Source organism: Lethenteron reissneri, chromosome 21 (assembly GCF_015708825.2).
Source record: "Lethenteron reissneri isolate LAM-NWPU_2019-01 chromosome 21, ASM1570882v1, whole genome shotgun sequence".
NCBI lineage: Eukaryota > Metazoa > Chordata > Hyperoartia > Petromyzontiformes > Petromyzontidae > Lethenteron > Lethenteron reissneri.
In genome coordinates, this window is record NC_083799.1 from 15,846,346 (window position 1) to 15,870,278 (window position 23,933).

At 45.7% G+C, this 23,933-nt stretch overlaps 1 protein-coding gene across 4 annotated transcripts; it reads left to right on the forward strand.

Annotated features, from left to right (window-relative positions):
• The first annotated feature begins 1,213 nt into the window (after window positions 1-1,213).
• Window positions 1,214-23,490, forward strand: LOC133345315 (extended synaptotagmin-2-like). 4 transcript variants are annotated; one of them, XM_061555972.1, is made up of 24 exons: window positions 1,214-1,378; window positions 2,030-2,494; window positions 4,584-4,625; window positions 5,206-5,340; window positions 5,527-5,603; window positions 8,336-8,408; window positions 9,366-9,455; window positions 10,940-10,995; window positions 11,275-11,395; window positions 12,069-12,245; window positions 13,222-13,304; window positions 13,428-13,476; window positions 13,681-13,770; window positions 14,207-14,302; window positions 15,170-15,232; window positions 17,148-17,225; window positions 17,912-17,998; window positions 18,210-18,359; window positions 18,682-19,031; window positions 19,739-19,837; window positions 19,950-20,081; window positions 20,854-20,959; window positions 21,075-21,124; window positions 21,777-23,490. In XM_061555972.1, exons 2-24 carry the CDS (start codon window positions 2,126-2,128, stop codon window positions 21,817-21,819), a joined length of 2,616 nt encoding a protein of 871 aa, XP_061411956.1. In that variant the 5' UTR covers window positions 1,214-1,378; window positions 2,030-2,125; the 3' UTR covers window positions 21,820-23,490. The 4 variants fall into 4 exon arrangements, with proteins under 4 accessions (XP_061411956.1, XP_061411959.1, XP_061411958.1 ...); XM_061555974.1 differs by lacking the exon at window positions 1,214-1,378 and adding an exon at window positions 1,476-1,497; XM_061555975.1 differs by lacking the exon at window positions 15,170-15,232 and having other exon boundaries at window positions 1,215-1,378.
• The last annotated feature ends 443 nt before the right edge of the window (window positions 23,491-23,933 follow it).

Consider the following 23,933-nt stretch of genomic DNA (forward strand, 5'->3'; position numbering starts at 1 on the left):
GTCAGAATAACAGCACAATATTTATAGCAATTCAACAATACAAAATAAGAACCCGCCCGACACGTGTTACACGTGGGCAACATAAGATGTGATATAGCCCAGACAAAGGTGTTGTCCGTGTGTTGTTCAAGTGGGGGCTCTATATTGTCCTGAAGCGAGATGGTCAATAAAAGGGTGGAAGGTGGGATTTGGTGGAGTGGGCACAGCAGAAGTCAGCCAGCATGGCCAGGCCTCGCCCAATGCGAAAACGCCATCGCTGCCACGCGGGGGGGGGGGGGCTCCCTGCTGCAGGAGGACCGCACGGACGCCCGGTCAGGTCGGGTCACTCGGGTCCTGCCGGTGCTGCCGGCCGGAGCTTTGCCGGTGCCACCGCCTCGTGCAGCGCCTCTAGCGGGGACATAATGCGGGTCCAGTGGGGGGTGGCAGTGGGAGGGGGAGCAAAGGGAGGTGGGGGGCGGGGGGGGTCCAGTGAGGGGGGGGGCAGTGGGAGGGGGGGCAGTGGGGGGCGGGGGGGTCCAGTCGGGGGCGGTCCAGTGGGGGGCGGGGGGGTCCAGTGGGGAGGGGCGGGCGGGTCCAGTGGGGGGCGGGGGGGTCCAGCGGGGGGCGGTCCAATGAGGGGTGGGGGGCGGGCGGGTCCAGTGGGGGGGGGGGTCCAGTGGGGGGTGGGGGTCCAGTGGGGGGTGGGGGTCCAGTGGGGGGGGGGGTCCAGTGGGGGGTGGGGGTCCAGTGGGGGGGGGGGTCCAGTGGGGGGTGGGGGTCCAGTGGGGGGTGGGGGTCCAGTGGGGGGGGGGGGGGGGTCCAGTGGGGGGGGGGGGGGGGGTCCAGTGAGGTGGGGGGGGCGGCGGTTGGGTGACGAGGCGGTTGGTGGATGAGGGGGTGTAACTCGCCGAGCCGCCATCTGCAACAACAACAACAACAAAAAGAGCTTCCTCGCTCATCGGATTCCTCCTCGAGTCTAAATAAAGATTCTGGGGGCGCTGTTTGGGGGGTGGGGGCGCTGTTTGGGGGGGTGGGGGCGCTGTTTGGGGGGGTGGGGCGCGGGGTGGGGGGGTGGGGCGCGGGGTGGGGGGGGGTGGGGGCGCTGTTGGGGTGGGGCGCTGTTTGGGGGTGTGGGGGGGGTGGGGGGGCGCTGTTGGGGGGTGGGGCGCTGTTGGGGGTGGGGCGCTGTTTGGGGGGGTGGGGGCGCTGTTTGGGGGGGGTGGGGCGCGGGGTGGGGGTGACGTCAGAGCGCAGCCCTGCCCAGTGCAGCGGTGACGGGGCCGGGACGCGGGGGTGGAGCTGGCGCCACGGTCACCACCACCACCACCAGACGCCGGGCTGCTCATCCTCATCGCCTCCTCCTCCTCCTCCTCATCTCCTCATCCTCGTCACTGCAGAGGTGGGTTGAGGAGGCCACGGCAACTCGAGGTGGAACGGACCCGGGGGGACCTGGGGGAGATGCAAAGGGGGTCGGGATAGGGCGACTTGGGGTGGTGGTGTTCGGCAAGAGTGGCTGAGGTGAGTTGGGGGGGGAGAGCTGCGAGAGGAGCTGTGGGAGTTGAGGGGACCTGGGGTTGTTAGACGAGGGGGTGGAGTTAGACGAGGGGATGAGATCGACTGGAGGCACTGGGCACTTGAGCATTCTGGAGAGGCGTGTGAGGCAAACGGAGTCGGGGTGGGACGGGGCTGAGTGACTCGCTGCAGGCAATGAGGACTTGGAGACAAAGAGGGGCGTGAGTTGACCCACGTTGACCCGGGAAGATCTGGGAGACCGAGGTAGCAGCAGAACCAGGGTTACCTGGGGTAGACCGTGGATGTGATGAGATCGTTTGTAGCAGCGGTTAGCCCGGCCAGCTCGAGCGCACGTGGGGGGTGACCAGTTGGGTTTCAGTTGGTAGTTGTCAGCATCAGAATCTGTGTTTTAGACTGGAGGAGGAATACGACGAGCCACGAATCTCTTATTTTCACGGTCGCTAAGTTGTAGGAACACGGTGGGGGGACGAGGAGGCTGAGTGAGAAGTGAGGTCGCTGCTGCCCCGTTTCCCTGCAGGCACGGGAGGGGGTCATGGGCGAGCTGTCCAGCTAGAAGGGGGCCCCCTACACAACGACCGTGCCCTGTGGGACAGCAGCAACAGCAGCGGTCATCATGAAGCCCCCAGCAGACGAACGAGAGGAGCAGGAGGCAAACGAGACTTCATCTTCATCACCGACCTCGTCGGAGTCTCGGGGCTCCGTGTCGAGCATGGCCGGCAGCTACGCGGGCGACGGGCCCAGCGCTGCGCTGCAGTCGCTGCTCTTTGCCTTCGCTCGCACCTTCCTGTGCCTCTTCCCCACCTACCTGGCCGGCTACCTGGGCATGAGCTTCAGCTGGATCCTGCTGGGAGTGATCGTGTGGCTGGGGTACAAGCGCATTCGAGCCAACAAGAAGCAGTTGCTGCTCAAGAGGCAGCAGCTCAGCAACTTTGAAGAGTTGTGCATTCGCTCCGGGATCAAGCACCAGGATCTGCCCGCCTGGGTTCGTATTTGGGGCTGGCCTCAGCCATGTCCACCACGGCACCCATGCTTACTGTGCCCAGTCTCTCTCTTGCTGTGTGTGACACTGAGCAGGGAGGGCCCATTCGCAAGAGCCCCTGGGACCATGCATGCAAAGGATAACTGGAGAAGCCAAGACACATTTTACATACCATTACATTACAATAATGAATCTGGATTTAATTGCAAAAACCTGAACTGTATCTCCAGTATAGTTATGTTTGTTTACCAAGGGAGGCCTCGCTTGAGGCTCCTGAATTCTTTCAGGAGGGTCCTGCCAAATATGGAATTCCAGATGAGTTTATTTGCGCGTAATTTAATTTTTCAAACGTGGACCATGACGACGCTGGCTCATAACGGCAACTTGCCGCAAGATATATCACATTGCACATATAAGGAAAGCGTCCTAGCTAAGGGTGACGTGGCATCTAGATTTTTCCATGATCTGTACACCCCATGTGTTCAACGCCAGCTTTCCCAATTGCAATAATCCCATGTATGCACTATTCTGTGCTTCTAATTCAACCCAATGAGTTGAACATCCTGTTTGGTCTGTTTCGGTTTAACAGAAGTAAGCACAGTGTCTGGGTGTTGCAAATGCGCTGCAATGTAAACGGGCCAAAAATGCTCTTTTCAGAGCTTTCAGGAACACTGCCATACTCTTGAAATGTCGAAAAGTAAAATCGTTTTTTTCCAACGAGTGCTTTTACGCACTGCCAACACAATGTGGTACATTATGTAACAGCACGTGGATATAAATGGCCCACGAAGACTGCGGCTTTGATGAGGTAGAGATTGTGCTGAGGGTGTGGATGACGAAGTGAGAAACTCTTCTCTGCAACTGGAGGGAGAAAACAACAGCTTCGATCATGTTTTGGCCCTACAATTCTCGTGTCCGGCCGCCACATTTGTCTTGGAGCATAGTGCTTTGCCTGGCTGGTTTCATTAGTGTTGATGAAGTTCGTGTAGCTGTAGTGGCCAGAATGTGGGGGAGATTCTGCATGCCAACCAACTTCTGTTGTCATCTCCTGACAGCTGAAGCAGCAGCATCAGTGGAAGTCCTCCAGTGAGTTGTGGTGCACTCTTCATAAAGTATACCGTGCACTGCACGTGATGGTGTAGTGTAGTTAATCTACTGTTTTGAATTTCCTTTGTACAATGTTGTAACAGGAATGGCATCACAATGGGGTCGTGTTTGAGAGCAGTCCTGAATGTAGCGCATTGTTTGATGCTGTGTAAGGCAAGCGCTGACAAGTCCCTTAAACATATCTTGTTTGGAAGGGGAGTGTCTCCTTACATTGAGCTCATAGTACAGTACAACATGTTTTGTGCACTGTCATTGAAAGGAGTAACTTGCGTAGTTGCATTCTATGAACATTTAAAATTTAGAAATCACTGCTCCGTTTCAGGTAAGAGTTTATGTTAATCTTGCTGTTAAACCTATTTTAAATATTACCCCAAATTCCATTTCACTTGATGGAGCCCTGCTGGAAATGTCATGAGACTCAATGAGGTTTTTTTTTTCGGTACACAAGCATAATAATAAATAATGCATGAAATAATTTTACTTGGCATGTGCGATGCATTAAATGTGACTGCCTCGTGGCCATCATTCACACCACTTGGTCAGTTTGCCTGGAATTTTATAGGAAAATTGCTCAAATAACACATTTGCTGTGATGTGGAAATGGAACACCATGTGATATGATGATTCACGTAAGTAGTGTGTTGGAGCTAAGATCCGAGGCATGTATTTAAACAACGCACAAGACATTTTAAATGTTTTCCTCATGTAACTGTAGTTCGCTTGGCATCTCTTCCAAAATACATCATTAGTCATTGGGGTAGAATGTTTTAATAGAGGACATCAGACAATCAATGCAGTTATCTCACACGGGAATATTTTAAACATCAGACCCAAGAATGTTTATTCCGTGATCATGTGTTTTTAGATACAGTTTACGTTCTCATAGTCACTGTATGTTCTGTAATGCGAGCCGGTGAGAGTTGTCTTACCAGGAGTATGGTAATATTCGTGCAATGCTGATGCTGTGTCAATGTTGTTTGTACAGGTGCAATTCCCAGATGTGGAGCGAGTGGAATGGCTGAACAAAGTACGATTACATGACAGACACACGCGGATGCATGTGCACACGGTGTCACCAGTTGGCACAAATGCATGTTTAGAGCACGTGATGCTGCATTAGGGAGCAGAGTGCTGAACCCAGCCGCTGTGACATTGCATTCCGCCGCACTGGCTGCACAGGAAGTGAATGTATGGGATCTTCTCTGATGACATCATTATCAATAATCAGTATACGGTGTAATTTAATCTAGCGCTTTTCACAAAAATCCCATAATTAGTCTTGTAATATTTCGATTTAAAGCTTTGGTGACTGCAGGGATTCATCTTCTTGGTTCTTTCGGTAAAGTCACGTAGAAGGGAAATAATAAAATGATAAAAATAAACATAATAAAATACAATTCTTGTAATAGTAACTTCTTAACGACATACCTTATAACATTAATATCAATTTACCTTTGGTGCTCATGAGTGGTGTCTTGTTTGCCTGTGGCAGGGGGACCTGAGTGACCAAACGAACAAAAATGAATGACACGAGGAAAGCCGAGTATCTTATCTGATTGTTGCACAGCTGCTGTGTGCTGGAGTGGAGTGGTTGGTGTGCCGTGCAGGTGTTGGTGCAAGTGTGGCCTTTCTTTGGGCGCTACATGGAAGGAGTGTTCCGGCAGGCGATTGAGCCGGCTGTGCGTGGATCAACCGATTACCTTAAGACATTCACCTTTACCAAGCTCCACTTTGGAGAGGAGGTTGTTTGCCGCACCACACAACTGATCGTTGTCGATCAAAACCAACCTTGGCTTTGAACTTTGCTCATCAAGTGCCCTAAACGCCCGTGTCAATATGCAGTGGATAATGAATCACAGTTGCCTTATAAGGGTGGGTGAGATGAAGTTGGAAAACATTTAAAATGAATTGTGTGTCTGCTTTTTCAGCCATTTAAGGTGACTGGAATAAAGACATATTCGCAGAATGTGGACAAGAGGCAGATTATCCTTGACCTGCAAATCAGGTTGGTCATCCCACGTGTGACTCGCTGAGGGTTTTTCCTTAGCAAACGTTGCACGTCTACGTACGCAGAGTGCGTTGCCTGTCAAGGTGTACGTGCACAGGCCTTGCACCGGTGCGCTTGTCTTGTAGCCAGGGATAGAGGGATTTCAGGTGTACATGTGGCAGTGGATTGTGTTTTGTTTTGGTTGAGTGTGGGTTCGCCTGAGCATTGCTGGGCAAAAAAAACACTGGCAGAGATAACACGTAGGCTTTCGCGACCAATATCATCTATAATAGAGGTTTTTTGGGTTAGATCGAGTAAATATTTGAATGTGTCGTTAAAACCCACCACCACCCGACACAGCCAACTTGTAAGGGTTGTCACGTAAACAGAACATGCCAATTCGTCACTAGTACAGCACTAACCGGTGGCTCTCCAACACACCGGCGTGCTGTATTCGTGACGAATTGGCCACGTTCTGTTTACGTGACAACCCTTACTAGTTGGCTGTGTCGGGTGGTGGCGGGTTTTAACGACGCATTTATATATTTACGCGATCTAACCCAAAACACCTCTTATGGACTGCCAGAGATGGTGGTATATGGAAGTGAGAAAACGGCATTACGTTGTCCGTTGCTCCTGTTGAACACATGTTTGTGCTTCATTTGATAGGCGTGTACTTGATAAGCATCTCAATTCTGTAGTATGTTGATTGATACATTTTAACAAATGCGTGAAGTGGTCCTTGTGCGAACTTGTTGTTGCAGTTGTCACAAGTAGGCATGATCCTACTTATGCACGTTTCAGCATTGTTGCCATTTTTGTATTGGCCTCTTAACTGCAAAGGTATTGATAATCGTAATAACGAACTTTAGATGCGGTTGCATCATTCGAGGATTGGGAATATGCACAAGTAGGCGAAGTAAATTGTGATGCAGCGAAGCCACTCCGTGCGCACTTATAAGATGAGGCGTCTTGTCAAGTTAACGGTGCCAGCAGTGAACACGTGGAGTAATCTCTCGGTGGTGGGCTAAAAATAAATGAAGTTGATGCTTTTTTGTGGAGTGCAAGAAGCCTTGCAGACGATACATCCAGAGTAACTTTGATATTTAAAAATGCATAGACATGGAATACAGTATACATTTTGTCTCAGGCTTGTGTTTGACAAACTAAAATTGGATGGACACAGAAAAGGAGTTGAACTGGTTCTCGGATAATTGTGCCATTTAACCCTCCCTTACTCGAGAGACGCGGGAAGATCGTGTCTGTGTTGTGTGTGTGTGGCACTCGGTCTGTTCACTCCCACGCTGCTCCCTCGTCAGCCCCTTGCGCTCGATAGCTCCTCAAATGGGAATGTTATGAGAAGAAAAAAAATACGTACAGTTAAGTGTTTCCCTTCTTCCAAATATGAACTGAGATCTTGATCTCAAGTCATAGTTTATGCTGAAGTAATTTATTCCAAACATGTGTTTATGACATAAGTATGCTCTGTCTCCTATGTTTGCATGTACGTGTGCTTGTGTTAGAAATTGAACCACTTTATGGCACTAATCGCGTGACATTTTTGAAATGGAAAGTTTAACACGGACACAATCTTAAATAGTTTGGTAAGGCTAAGCCACTGGGTTGCCGCCACGTGCCCACACATCACACAAAACTCCGTGTGCGTCTGTCCGTTCGTGTGGTGTAGTTTGTGTGCGCATGTATTTTCTGCACTCCTGTGGGTATTTAGTCATCTTCATACTTGTGTGTGTGAGTGTGCTCGTCGGCATCCACACACACACACTTAGCATAAGCATGGGAAATGCCTAGGTACTAGAAATCTTTGAAAAACGCCTTATAAGGAAATGCAGTGTCGGACAGCATGTGGGAGGGTAGTGACAGAGCACAGTAAATGGCTCAGCACCATAGCTGCAGTGTCTACAGAGAGCACAGTGCAGACTCTTGCTGTGTAAATGCAGGATGAGCTCCTTGCTGTGTAAACTCTGCACAATGCAGTGGTCCAAATGCAGTTGTTATTGAAACTGCACAGTTTTCAAAGTCCCATGGTTAACTTCAGTGTATAATACAGATAGCATGTTTGGTAAATAATTATTTGGATGTGCCGCGTATATCTTTAATGCATTTAAATGGTTCCATTCGGTGTAATTTTGACTCATGTAATTTTAGCATTGTATATCTCAACCAATGTAATTTTTTGAGAAAATCTACCATTGTATTCACATTGTTTAGGAATTAGATTTGTATTGTTATGTTTACAGTACTTCACTGGATTCAACTTAAATATAAATAAGAAACCCATTTTACTCATTAAAATTGTTATGATTGTGATGTAACCAAAGCAGGCAATTGTTAAGTATGTATATTGCACAGCTGATAATAATGATAATAGTTTTTTTACCATTCTATCTGGCAACAAAACTGACACTTTATTTACAAGGAGTCATGTTTGCATTGACCACAATACCTGCGGTCGGAATGCAAACAAAAAAAACACAACTCTGATAATGTATGCACTGTCCTTGAAATTGATTGGTCCACACCCGACACAGCTTTTCTTAGAGCCTCGTCTCACATGGTTTTGGACCAGATTACGCTGATGTTTATATAATACATCAGACCCATATTTTTATTCTAAATGGATGCACTGATTATATGTAATCCCGAAAAGAGATCTGTGACATCAGCTAATGAGCGGAGTATGTAGTTTACAAAAGAGCTTAACCATGGTGTTGGGGGAAATTGTATTTCAGTTACGTCGGTGACTGTGATATCAATGTGGAAATCCCAAAGTACTTCTGCAAAGCTGGAGCCAAGAAAGTACAGGTAAGCAGCAGAGAGGCGTGTTTTTATTGCAGCTGTGTTAAACCGACAAATATTGGTTTAACCCTGTCTTAGTATTTCTGTCGTGAATACAACTTATGAATATTGTCTTTGTTATTGGTTGTATTTTAGCGTGACTTAATAATGACAGCAGTTGAACAATGCCAGTCTTGTTTAAGGGTCACATGGCCACAGCAGACTGTACTCGGAGTGTAGTGGAGCTGCTTTGCACTGCAGTGGCAAGAGTGCTGCTCATGGCATACCAATGAATTGGATTGTGCAACAGTAATATAACATTACAAGTTCTCGCACTGATTTTCAAAACAGAAGATTAGTTCCACGTGCCTTATAATGTTTTGCTAATCCTCCTTTAGTGTAAATGTGGAAACAGTCGTTTACCATTATATTAGCAAAATCTTTTTCCAATAAATATGAGCTTCCGTAAAGCAAGAATTTATCAAATCAAAACATCTTCCTACCTACACAACAATTGGGTGTTACTCATTTATGTTGGTGTCTCTGCTCCTTGTGGTGGAAAGTCCACAGTTGCTTTGCCATGAAGCAGCAGCTGCCCCCTTTTTAAATCCTTTATATTAAGTTCACTTGCTTGCTTGCTTACGACCGTGCAAATCTTTCGGTCGTTTTTGAACCCATTTCCCGTGATCCAATCAAGCTGACATTTTGCACACAGACTCGTTGTGCGTGACAATTTATTTTCGTGACATTTTTTTTCCATAACTTTACACTTTTTAGGAAAAATTTTTTTTATATTTAATTACCAATTGCTTAATGGTGGCAGGCAATCATCTGACCCATAGGTGGCAGCCATCTCAAGCCAGAGGACGAGAGGACTCTAGCCGCCACGCATATAAAGGATTTATATTGAAAAACTTTGTTTTTACGGGTTAATTTTTTTTGTGCTGAACTTATTTCCGTACGCGCTTGCTTGTGTGTGTGCAGCTCCATGGCTCCCTGCGCGTCATCCTGGAGCCGCTCATCAGCCAGGTGCCGTTCTTCGGAGCGCTCACGTTCTTCTTCATCCGCCGGCCGGTGAGTTCCCCCACAATGGAAGGTGCCTCGAGTTTAGGCAGGGTGCGCTCTTCTGTACCTGTAAGCAAGAGGAAGCAATGAGAGTGTTCAGGCGGTTTCCCTCACTACCTTCGAGAATGCAGACAGGCAGAAGAGGGTGTGTCAGAGTGCACACACAATAGAACCTTGCGTGGGCCTGGCTATCCTTAATTCTTTCAGTTTTCATGTTTTCCTGGTGATGTATTGGTGAATTGGGTAATGGGAAAAGCAGTCACGAATGGGCAGTTCCACGACTATGTGGCATTGTAATCATCCTCCCAAGTGTGTGGGTAAATTATATAATAACAATAATGCCAATTTGTGATCCAATAATAAAATTGTGTTATTTAAAATTGTATTTAGAACAACGGGTAGGTAATGGTATATATGTGAGTGATGAAGGTTTTTGCTGTACACGTTCTCAGTGTGGCTGCAGGAAGATGGATGTTGAGGTGGCATGTGTGCGTGCATGGGCAGTGCGGTGGGGCTCATTACTGCTCCGTTATCAGGAATGTGTGCAGGAAACGGCCACACCCTTTCTCTGGAATGTGCACGGCTCTTGTTCATACTGACATTGAAATGCAATTATGAGTCGCAAAATGACTTGTTGGCAGAATAGGCTCAGTAGCTCAAACTTAAAGATTTAAACTAATGCCTATGCTCTGTACTTAGCAATTCCTAAAAAAAATATTTCTATAACCGTCCCAAATTTGACAAGGTAATTTTATTGAATGGAATTAGTGTAATATGTTTGTTGGGACATAATATCAAAGATAATGATGGGGCTGGGGTGTAATGACTGGGGGGTAGTCTGCACCTGCGCACACAACGGGCAATAGGAGTACAAGTCCAGTAGTTGATGGGTGGATGGGATAATTGGGAATTAATCGAGGGTGGTGGAACTTGTGGGGGCTCTGCAAGGACAGACCAGGGCGTAACCAGAGGCTGTTGCTGCTGTGGCCATATGTTTTGGTGGCTAAAATGTTGCATGTATAGTCTACAATGTTCAAAAATAAAAAATTTGCGAGATTTTTCACGTCAAATTCTTGAGGAGGATCTTAAAATATTAATCATTGCAAAATACTATTCCAATTCAGATATACATATTTTGTTTCAAATGTTATATTGTATAATGTAGATTTTTTTTTCAGAATTCATTACTTTACATGACAATTCTTCTGTTGATGTTTTGCTTTCTTGCAACTTGCTGTCTTTAAACACTGTAAAAAAAGTTTTTATCAGTCATTATGTGACATCAGCTTTCTGTTGTACGTATGGTGTTATCGGAATGCACGGCGATGAAAAGTATGAGTTGACCTGTGCTGATAAGTTACGAGCTCGCTGTGGGTATAATGCACTTTGTGGTTGTGGTTGTCTTAATGTGATTTTTGTAACTGAATCAATAATTTGATATTGAATGTTAATTTTTCTTATTAATGCTAATCTTCTTCCTTCTTATGTGGCAGCAATTGAAGATCAACTGGACAGGACTGACCAATCTGCTAGACATCCCAGGGCTCAAGTAAGTCCGTTTACCATTGATGGTCTCAATACAACTCATGCCAGACCTCCAGCAGGCCAACCCAGCTCAGGCCTGATACAGTGTCCTGGGTAGATGGGAAATGTAAACAGTGACCAAACCAGATGTGGCCACGTTACATAAACACGCAGCTCGTTTTCACTCCTGTGCGGAACGAGTAATTTAACGCCTCGTCCACATTCTTTGTGATCCCAGAAATGTGACTCGTTTTGAACTCTGTGTCACGTAAGCTCGTGTTTGCCTGTTTGTAAATTTTTCCAGCAACATGTCGGATTCCATGATTACCGACCAGATCGCCAATCTCATGGTGCTGCCCAACCGCTTCACAGTGCCCATCGTGAGCGACTTGGAGCTTGCGGAACTCCGCTTTCCTATCCCCAAGGTAAGCTGTCTCTGACCCTTATACCCAGCCCTCCCTGCCACTTGATTTATCTCATTTGACACCAGCAGCAGTGCGCTATGTCTTTTTGTGGGCCCGGCAAGCCACACCGAGAGATTCCAACAACAGGATAAAATACAAAATCCACAAACATCCATTCCGGTGCGGCGGCACCACAGGAAAGAAGCACAACGAAGGGGAGTAGCCCCCCCCCCCCCCCCCCCCCCGGGTGCCGCAGCCAAGAGTGGACCTCGCGCAGGGGGGGATATGGTGACGGTGAAAGCTGTCAGCAGGATTTCTGCTGAGCTACTCGGCTTGGTCTTTATTTGTTTTTATCAGCCACCCAGTCATTTGAGCAGGAAATTACCAATTCTTGTGGTCTGTTGCCTTGTGAACATTTAAAACAACGTGGCGTGACGCTTTTGCGTAAACTATTTTGTGCTTGATGTCTCCCGTCATGTGGTAGTTTTTCGGTTTATTTAAACTGGTTCAATTTGTAAATACAGTGACTGCATTAATGTATACAGGATGCAGTTTTAAGTGTACACAAAAATTGTACAATTCAACTAATCATTCACAAAACTTTAAACCACACTGTATGTCATAAAGAACCATGGTGGTGCATGCAAGTTGTAATCGTATGCCTGAGTCTCTATACGGTTATTCACATCTGCAGGGTGTGCTGAGGATACACCTGAAGGGGGCACGTGACCTTCTGCGGAAGGACAACCTTTTGAAAGGGATGATTAAGGGCAAGTCTGATCCTTACACGGTGCTTCACGTGGGCCCGCAAAGATTCCAGAGCAAGACTATTCCAGAGAACCTTCACCCTGTCTGGAACGAGGTCTATGAGGTATGGAAAACAGCAAGTTTGTCCCCATGTGTCCGTGTTAGCAAGCACCTATTAAAGGTCACCATGGCACAAATGTAGCTGGTGTGGAAAGCACCATGTGAGGCCACCTTTTTATACCCAGTGCTGATGTACATGCACTGTACAGTAGTATTTCATCATGGGGATATCAGTTGCTTCGATTGTTCCGTGTTTGACCTGAAGTTAAATATGTGCTCGCTAACATAATTTTTCCCAGTGGCTTACAAGCCTGAAATTTAATCCTTGTTGTTGACCTTTTATCATATTGTTGCTTGCATAATTATGAAAGTACATCTACTGCCTCATAGATTGTGTTTTTATTCATGTGGTTACATGTATCTGTGGCTTTGCATGCTATATGTGTGTGGCTGGCAGTGTACACAGTATGTCAGCGGTACCGCGCTGCACTATGAACTCGACGACCCGAGTTCGATTCTTACTCACGGCCAACACCAGTGATGATTATCTGAACTGGTCCTGGGCCTTCTCTACTGCGACTCAGTCTTCAATGAGTACCTGGTCCGATATGTAAACATCACCACTAGGGAGACAATGGTGGAAGGGTGTGGTGCTAGCCACCCATACCTTCATGTGCGTTCTGGCCTTCATAGGTCCTCTCTAACAGCACTTGCCCCAAAAGTATGTTCAAAGCTATACTGTGTATCTTTAGCTTTATGTGTGACTATGGGGAACTAGTGCAATGGTTAGCATACTGTATGCAAATCTGGCGACCCTAGTTCGATTCCCACTCGTTACTAATAAGAGTGCCGAATATTTGAACTGATTCTGGCCCTCTGAGTCGACCCCGAGGCAAAAAAAAAACAAAGGTGGCCATGGGTGGTGCTGACCACCTACCCCCACACGTTCCGTGTCGGCCTTCATAGGTGCCTGCTAACCACACTTGCCCCAACAGTCTGTTAAATCCTATATGGGGGATCTCTGTTTTGTGCACCTGCAGGCCATTGTGCATGAGGTTCCGGGTCAGGAGCTGGAGGCCACCCTGTTTGACGAGGACCCTGACAAGGATGACTTTCTGGGCAGGTAAGAGCATCCCTCCTCCTGACAATGGTCCTTGCCCTTCCCTCCGTTGCACCACACACATATTCTCTGCCATGAACTCAACTTATAAAACACTGCCTGTCCCTCCTTACTGTTGTATTTCAGTCTGACTATTGACTTGAATGAGGTGGCAAAGGAGCGTGTTGTGGATGAGGTGAGTCAACATTGCACACATCCTATCGCATAGGTGAAATTTATTTCTGGAGATGCTCACAGTTTGTGAGGGATATTTACGCAGTTTTTGTGGGTGTATTGGCTTGTGGATTAATGTAGGGTTGATTAGCTTTGCGTCTGGGCTGAGGTGCTGCTGTTGGTCTGGCTGTGTATATGAAGGATTTGTGGTGGTGTTTTTGTGCAGTGGTTTGTGCTGGACGAGGTGGACACGGGGCAGTTGCACCTCAAGCTGGAGTGGCTCTCACTGCTCACCGATGCCAGCAGCCTGAACGAGGTACTCCTAAATACTAGCACTCACACAGGCAAAAGACAGATCCCCCACGTAGCCTTAACAGACTGTTGGGGCAAGTGCTCTTAGGGAATGCCTACGAAGGCAGGCACAGCAGACGAGGAGGTGGGTGGCCAGTACCACGCCAAGCCGACTTCGTCTCCGTAGTTGCAATGTTTACATTGATATTGGCAGTAAGCGGGAATCGAACTCAGGTCTCCAGGAATGTAGCACGGTGTGCTAACCACTACACCACTGCTCCCCACACACACAAAAACGTGAGCACACATACGTAAAACAAGCAATGACAAAATGCGGTCATACTTGGGCTTAAACACATTTAGCGATATCAAATGGGTGCCACATGTTTTTTTGGTAGTGCTATAGCTTTCGCTCCGCAGTTGGCGTTGCCATGTCTAAACGTATGCGTGTGGTCTCGCAGATTCTGGGCAGCATTCGTGCCGGCCCAGGTCAGGCCAACGATGGGCTCTCTTCGGCCCTGCTCGTCGTGTACCTCGACTGCGCACGGAACCTGCCGGTAAGTCCTGCTCCGCACACACAGCTCACTCTCTCACACCTGTCGTGGAACGTTTTCTCGAGTGTCACAAATTCCCATGCTTTATTCATTATATTTTTTACATATTTCAATCAGAGCCCCGTTACAGAGCACAAACCACGACGCAGGGAGGGGGTACACAAACTCCACGGACAAATTCCCATTTTAACTTTAAATAGAAATGTAGCAGAATGTGTTTTTTACCTGTTTACTCACCAGCTGTATTCTCGCCCGCTAATTTTTTTCTTCAACAAATAAGTTATTGTACTTGGAAATACGATTGTGACTTGTGAGCCTGCTATGAATGGTTTATTTCTGAGCTAAGCTTTCAGCTTGCATTAATCACATCATTGGTGCTCAATGAGTTGATGCTGCGTGTGCATTGGACAACATGATTGTATTATGTGGTTCTCAGTGCTAAATACCAGCAGCAGAATTATGTCGGAGCGTGACGACAGATTTCTACTTGCAAGTGTTTTAGGCACAAGTTGGCCACTGATCCCCCACGCACTTCAGCAGGAAACATCGCAGGTGGAAATTCCAGACGTGTTTGTGATATCTACACATTGTTTTTGTCTCGTGTAGCAACCCTGAGAGGGGGCTTTTGCAGGATTGTTCCACGTCTCTGACAAGCGTGTGTGTACGGAGGGTGTTACACCGTGCTACTCCCTGGTTGCTGTGCATTGTTTCGCACTGTGATGTAACTGTATTTACTTCCGTGGTGTGAAGCAGCTTGTGTTGATGCCGCCTACCTTTGACACGGAGCTCACTGTGACACGGCATGTGTTCACGTGCACTGTGTCATGCTGACCACATCCAATTAACACCATTGTTTTTCTTCAATGACAGCGAAATTTGTTTGAGTTTGAATTCAATGTCAGTAAGAAGCCTTCCGCACATATGTCTGTCAAGGTAACCGCTAACGATCATCAACTAAAACATCTCACAATTCACCTCTTGGGTGTCATAATTCCATTCCATTTTTGCTTAATTAACGGTGTGCTTTTAAATCGCTTTGCAGTTCCTGGGCAGCTGGTTTCACAACTCCACTGCTTTTGGCGATGTGAATTGCTCCCTCACCCGAGGCTGGCTACCTTCCACTAATGCTCGAGTGTGTGTGCCGCTGTCTTCCAGAAGTAACTGCACCTCGCATCCTCCTGGCCACCTTCATTTTCACTGGGCAATGCGGAGTTTGTTTTAATTTTGTTTGTGCGTAGTGACTTGTGTGTTGAATGAGTAGGTGGGTTTCCACTGCTGGAACCACTCGCGCTGCATCAACGCAACAGTGTGCTGCTTTCTGGACACGTTTATACATTCTCTTTGCATTGCTTTACTTGCTGACATTTTCTGGTGTATTTTAATAGTTTAGTAACAATTGTATTTACTGGAGTCTACTTTGGTCTTGTTCTGCATGTGCTGTACTGCCTCCTCCCTGCTAATCAATGCCAGGGCCTTCCAGAGATGTACACACACTCGTATGCATATATATATATATATATGGTAATGTGTATTAAACGAACAAGCTGATCAACTTAAATCAGCTCTCCATGACTCCGCATATGAACAAATAATCAACCTCATTGCATATTCACAACTTGATCATTGTCTGGTTTTGTAATGTGCATTATATAATGCAACATGTTGGAAAATTAGGCCTGTGTTTCGCCTTCATGTTGTTTTATGCTGTCAGTTTTATGATTTTTTTGTTACATTTAATATTCCTTAAAAATATATATATCTTGGCACAATGAAATTGAAGATGTGTTTTACAAATATCTTACGATAAAGAAAAGGGTTGTGCTTTGTCAGCCTTGACACCAGTATATGAAAATATGAATTGTAATCGGTGCAAGTTTGTGACATGTTTTAGTTGACTGGTGACGTGATTAAAAGGTTGAAGTGATTACCTGCTCAAACAAGCAATGTGACAGCGCTTATCTCCAATGGTGGCCCTGCAAATTGTGGAAATGTCACATTCCTTTTATTTGATATATAATGAACAATGTATATCACTTAAAAAAACGAGTGTTGGATCATGCATAAGGCACAGCTCTTGTTAAAATCCCCTGCTGCATGATGCTATCCTCACACCATGGGGGTTATTTTGCCATACTTCACTATGCTGGTCAGTGCGGGTTGGTGAAGGGGTAGAGCATAAACATGAAAGTTTAGAAGTACAGAACAACAACAGACCTTGCGGCACTCTCCTCTCTCTGCTGCTTGTCATGTATCCCCACATTTTTATGACAGATTGTTTGTACATGGTGGTCACCAATCCAAGCGCTTTCCATGCTCAAACCTGCTTAGCTTCCAAGGTCTAATGAGATGGGGTACATTCTGGGTGATTTGGTCATGAATGGTACTGAAACTTCATTGACTAATTAGACATGCGATTTGTTATTAGACTAAATAAATGCTTTAGTTACCATAACTTTCATCATATAACTTGAGATTGCTGTTAAATGTTGAAAAAAAAAACGTATTAGGTTTGCATTGATGAATTCATAGCTTCTTCTTTGTTTATGGTATACATTTTTATGTTTGTGTTAGCGTGTGAGAGTCTGTTATAGGGGGCGGTAGTGTCATTGTTAGCGCACTGTGCTACGAACCCGAGAACTCGGGTTCGATTTCCAATCACGGCCTCCACCAGTGACAATTATCTGAACCGGTCCTGGGCCTTCTCGAGGTCGACTCGGCCTCAAATGACTACTTGGTGTAGTGTGTAAACATCGCCCCTCGGGATGTTTACACGTGCTTATTCGCACACATGTGACTTGCAATGCTTAATGAGTCGTGTACGTGCGTGCGATGTGTGTCTCGTCTCCAGTCTGGAAAGAAGGGCACCAGCCTTGAGCCCAGCCCATTCGTGCAGCTCTCCGTCTCTCACACCACATTTGAAAGCAAGGTAGAGCTCTTCCACCGCCCGTGTCTTCTTACGACTGTCTGAGCATACAGGAGGTGCCTGTGAAACACTGGGCGCCTATTCAAAAGTATGGGGAGTGCGAGTGCAGTTTTTTGCACACTGCGCTGTAAACCTGGCGACCCGAGTTCGACTCCCTTTCACAACCAATAACAGTGGAAAATGTATGAACTGGTCCTGGGCCTCCCCTAGGTCGACATAGCCTGAAATGAGTACCTGGTGCAGTCTGTAAACACCAGCACCGGGGAGACAAACATGACTGGGCATGGTGTTGGTCCACTCACCCCCTCGTGTGCTGTGCCGGCCTTCATAGGGTAATGTAATGGCAAAGTCTAATCATGTTGCTGGCAAACTGCAGTCAATGCGGTAAAAGCTTTTATATTCATGGCATAACAACTGCTGTTGGCTTCTTAAGGAAGTTTGCAATGAAACATAACAAGAGAGCGACATTTATTGGCAACCTGTTCAGAATTACATTATTGGCTCTACACATTCACCTTATCCACTTTTGAAAACCGTTTCGTGAAACTGTATTCCTTTTAAACAGTGGACTCATTAATCTACGAGTGTGACCACTGATCTGATCCTAAAAAAATGTCGTGTCGGAATCACATTTGTTACATTTTGTGTGGTAATCGGTGTTTCTTACTTTGCCGACATCTTTGTGACAGATTTGTTACAACACGAATGACCCAGTCTGGGAGCAGCCATTCACCTTCTGCATCCACAACCCCACTGACCAAGATCTCGACATCGAGGTGAGCTTCATATATTCTGCCCATCAAACATTACAAATGCTACAAAATGTCACATTTTCAAACATGTTCACCATTTATTTCTAAAAATAGTTTTTTTACATTTCAAAATTGCATGAAACGAAACACATTTTGACATCGGTTTTCTTTTAATTCAACATTTACACAAACACTGGTTTCCAATCGACTTTCTTACCCCCCTCGTGGCCATCAGGTGAAAGACGACGATCGGCAGTGCTCCCTCGGCTCTTTCAACCTGCCTCTGAAGCGCTTGCTCGCAGCCGATGGCATGACTCTGGACCAGGCCTTCCAGCTGAGCAACTCTGGGCCAAACAGCGTCATCAAGATGAAACTGGCTCTCAGGGTCGGCATATTTTCTATATATACATTTGTGGTTCACGAAAATTTTGTTAAACAAACTCTTCTTAAAAAATCACATTTATAGAGACGTTTAGCAGCCATCTATGTTGTACATTTACGCTTTAAAAAATGTAATTTAGCAAAACTATTTTATTTCAAATGAAACGTGTTTCAAATAATTTATCAAATGTTCACTAGTGGTTGAAAAAATACCTCCCGAGTTTGTGACAGCAAGTGGCTACAGACATTAATTGACAATTGCATGACATTTTTTTGCCACTGGATAAATAACTGGTGCCACCAATGTCTGTAAATGTCTTTTTCAGATTTTGAAGGTGATGCCTAAGGAAGAAAACTTCATTCAGGATGGGCAGAACCTGGTTCGGAAGAAAGTAGGAAAGCCTCGTGGCAAGAAAAAGGATTCAACAGGGACTGGCCCTAAGGCCAATGGCATGGGTCGCACTGTGGCCGCAGGGGCAGGGGGCTCCCACTCGTCTCTAATTACCGACAAAGGAGGCGAGGGGCCCCATGCGCAGGAAGGGCCTTCACCTGGATTACACGCGGCCACGAAACTCGCGGCTGGGCCAGGGAAGGAGCCAACGCCGAGCATTGCGTCAGATATATCCGTGCCGGCTTCCACGCAGGAGCTCCGTCGCCGCGTCCGGCAGCTGCAGGAGTAAGTGTGGTGTGCTTGTGCACACGTAGTTTCTGCCACGTGTAGATTTTTACTCAAATGTTTATTTGTTTCAAGGAAAGTACCAGTTAGCCAGTTGCTCAGCTAGTTTGTAAGGGAGATCTGTGGTGCATCAGAACAAGAACAACAACATCAATGTGATAGAGAGGACAGGCAACAATGGAACAGAAAGCGTCAGCTGTGCAAGCAAAAAGTCCTTAAAGAACAAAATAACTAAATAAAGTACTAACAGGCACATTGCATCAAAAACAGGTATTCTGCACCAAAAACAAGGATTAGGTAATGAATGGTCAGAGTGGAGATGAGCGCGAAGTGAACACCATCGAGTGACTATAACCATCACGGGAATGCGACGAGTAACGGCAAACGAGTTGGATTCAGGTGCAGCCCAAACAGTGCATTCTGAGCTCGGAGTGATTTTAAACGGGGGAGGGAGGGGAGGGAGCCGAGCGCAAGCTGAGAGGGAAGGGCATTCTCGACAAATGTCAAAGTGGAGGGACCAGTGGTATAACGGAACAAGACCTTTTATTGTGAGTTCAGAGGCTAGGCTGTAGATGTCACAATAGTCAAATCACAATGTCACTCGTATTCATTTTGTAAGTAACTGTTGGATGTAAATACTGTCCATATATTTGAACTCATTTTTCTAAAAGCTGTCTTCGTTGCATGTACCATGTCTGTATCAACAGTGGGACTGGTCTTGGAGAGTCTCCTCTCGGGCAGATTCAGCTCACCATCCGACACAGTGCACAGCGCAATCAGCTTGTTGTGGTTGTGCATGCATGCAAGTAAGCGACACTAATCGATGTAGATCCTTAATATATTTGCATTTGTTCTGACACATGCAAGTTTATCTTGGAACCATTACCTTGTTCTCATCAATGTTTCCATCTTCTTCAGAAACCTTCTGACACCAATGGATGAAGGGGCAAACGTGTACGTGCGCATATATATGCACCCAAACCGCAGGCGGCTGGGGAAAAGGAAGACTTCGACTGTTAAGAAGTCTATCAACCCTGTCTTCGATGAGACGTGAGTGAAAGCACACCAGGGAAAGAATTACTCAATTGTTTAAGTATTTGTCATCGTGCACTTTGTTGACTAAGGTGATAACTTTATTCCTATCTTATCAACTCCCGACGACTTGTTAGTCGGGGTTGATATTGTTTTAACGGCTGATCATTGTTTTAATGCCGTTGGCTCACATGAAATTAATTTCTCTAAGACGAAGGTACTTTTCAAGCCCACTGGCTATCAACAAAGATTTGTTCATGAAGCCATCCATATATACAGACAATTTCAACCGAAAGGATGGGTACAAACTCCGTAATCATTGGAAGGACGTCATCAGCCAGTTTAAGTCATAACTGGCTGTGATGTTTCCATCTTGCCACCTTCTGATGTTAGTTTTATTTTACTAAAGACGGGACAAGCAATTCCAGTTCCTACGGTGTCGCACCCTGCATTGGGCGTACCACAAGTTGTTAATTTATCCACGGCTCATGCATCTACCCTTCTCTTGATTCTCCGATTTCACATTAACATAACCATCTCCGCTTGTGCTGGCCCCAGGGCAATTGTGCCCCACCCACTTCGTTCTGATACCAGGACGCTTGGGCTACGCCCATTTTAAACCTTTAAAACAGCTTTCCTTTAGTGGCTCCCCCCCCCCCCCTTTTTCCACCTGATGACGGTCGCTTGTGTTGCGATCGAAACGTCGTAGTTTTTGTTTATTTATTATTTTAACATGTCTACGTTACTTTACCGAAAGACCCAAATAATACTTGTTATCTACCCATTGTAGATTGGAGTTTACGATGACACTTGCCGAAGCGAAGGAAAAACACATTCTAGATCTGGCAGTCAAGCATGACGGGGGATTCCTGGCCAAGGAGGAACTGTTGGGAAAGGCAAGCATCATGAAAGACATTGACGCCATGTTCTAATGTGCTACACCTTGCTTCACTATATTGCTCATACGACAGAAGCAATGGTTTCATTGGAAATGCTTTCTTTTATCTCCAGCTTCAGGTTGACGTGCAGTCCCTTGACCTGACAAAAGGCACCACCAACTGGTGAGTGGAACACAGGGCGTCTTGCATGCACCCCAAGTGTAGCTCCTCTTTCACGTCACGGCTATTACATACCTATGGCCACCACTTCGTCTGCTGCAGGATAATACAAGGCCAAACATTTCTGAATTAGGCCTCGAGTCTTCACAAGGAAAGGGTCGTGCTGAGGGGCCCAATTCCACATTTCCCACACTCATATAATTTACTTCTGCAACCGATTAGTAGCCCATGAATGTACGCTATCACTATTGAACCTGTCTTTCTGTTGAATTTCACAATTAAACTATTGTGGTTGTTCCAGTTGAACTGAGGTAGAAGGGACACACCAAGTTCAATGGTATCTACAATTTAGAATGGAGAGGGTCTGTATAATGTTCTGCCTATTCTAGAATCTGCTTTGAGCTTGGTTTGTTTAAATAATTTGGTGCCATGTAAGACAAATCACAATTAAAACTTAATGATACTGTAACATGCAGTACTTCCAAACTAATCGATTATTCCTTAATCGTGAGACATTTATATTTCCTGCGACGGTGACTTTCACTGCCATAGCCTCAAATCATGTACAGCCCATTCGAGTGGCTGACCCGTTGTTATGTGGAGCTGTGAGGACACAGCTCACGGTGGAGGCGCGTGTGTGGTGTCACCGCTGCAGGTACGACTTGACGGTGGACGGCGACATCCTCAAGAACAAGTGAAGAAGGAAGCGAGATCAAGGCCTCGGGGCCCTTTCACTTGGCTATGCCTTATTACCACGCACTGCTGTCACATATTTACGGCTGTTTTTATATGTTACTCAAACTTTTTTTTATCTTAAAGTTTTAAATCAAAAAGGCGTTATCTAGGTTTTACATGTCTGCGTGGTAGCAAATGTTACTGGTTGCTGCCCTGCGCTGGTCATGAAGATTACAAAGCCTCTGCTGGCTCGCTTTACTTTTAAAGCCACTGATGCCAAAGCCCAGTTTACCGCTTCTCCTACAGCGGCTACATCTACAACTACAGAAACATCTGGTCATAGCTAATTTATATGCATATTGTGGCTCTGGACACACTCTATTGAGCAGGTTAACAACTTAACATATCTCGGACTCACAAATATATTTCAAGACCCAAATTGACCACATGGCTGACAAAATTAAACAATTGTATTCCTATACAGAAACAAACGCTGTATTCCACCTCGACTCCATCTGAATATAGTTAAAGCCACCATCCTGCCCATATTTTATTGTGACACCATCGACCGCCTAGCTTCTGAATCTACCTTAAATGTCTCATTCCATTATACCACTCCACTCTCCATTTTGCTATTGATACCCCCTATAGGGTCATCATTGCAACCTTTACGTGTCCCCCTGGGTATCTTGAGACCATCACCAGGCTGTCTTCAACCTAAAGATTATCTTTAACAAATCTGACAATTACCTAAAGGACCATTTTGTCTCTCTAATTCCTCCCTGTAGCATCAGAAGTGCCTCCTTATTCCGACTAAATATTTCATTGGCTAAAACTTAGGTAAAAAATATTTCCGTGTTCCTCCACGTTTTTGGAATCCTCTTGGCCACTCGGCTCCATCTTGGTTCCCTCCCTTCACTACCCCTCTTTACTTTCCTACTAAACCAAAGCAGAGCCTACTTGCACTGGTACCGAACCCTTCTGGCGCCTTACTCCCACGTTTGCACTGCCTTTCGATTCGCATGTGTATGTTACTTTTAGACTCAAATAGATCTTACGTGCATCTGTATCTAAATATTCCTATTACACTTGCACTGTTTGTGCCCCGTGTGCGCGTTTCGTTTATGACTTAAATATTTCGTTTGTTGTGCAATATTTCTTAAGGACCCTGTATTTGCTCTCTGAAATTTCGACATGTTTTGTAACCGTGCTCACACAACGCGGATCTCCCTTGTAAAATGGCTGGGAAACTGCCAGTGTTAAGGAGAATGGTTTGAGCGCGTTATTTTGTTCATGTGCTACCGGTGTAATTACACGACGAAATGTTACATTTTGCATCATCACAAACAGCAGTAAGAGTAAGGCCACCACTTGGAGTTAAGCCACATCAGTTCCAAATTTCCTGGCTCATTATTTTCTTCAGTTATTACATTTTTACGGCGTTTTTTTTTTTATCGAAATGGTACTTTTACTGCGCATTTCTTTAAATTGCGTTTCCCAAGTTTGTGACAGGACCAGCGCACGTGCACCAAAGTTACTATAGAGCAGCGCTGTTACCCACTTCCCTTGGGCAGCCATAATCTCTGAAGCGCCTGTGCTGGAGCATGTGTGCACATCTGCTGAGGGCCCACTGCTACATTTTTGAGTGCTCTGTAATTTTTATGTTACATTAAACGCATACGTAAACTATTAAACTTGTTAATGTGCGTGTATTTTCTTGTGTTCACAGCTACTGTCGTTGCTTATTACCATCCATTGAAGAATCGTGATTTTCGTTTATTTATAATCGGAGTATAACTGCATTTGTATCAGTTTTCTGCAAAATGCAAGAATATAGTTAATATTAGTTTAAAAATATATAACATGGGTCTGAAGTAACAACTTAAAGAAATGTATTTACAAAAACTTCTGAGAATCAAATGAATCTGACACGCTGGCTGAAAAGTTTGAAAATGCGAGTTACTCATCCCCTTGCACTAAAGAGATAGCCTCTAAAGTTTGCTGTAATTTTTTTTACATTAAACATACTCGAGAACACAGCTTCATATTCCCGAGTACCATTTGGTAATTACATCCAGCATCATCGGGCGATTTGCCAGAATAGTCGGGCGAAACGTAATCAAATCGTACATGTGGA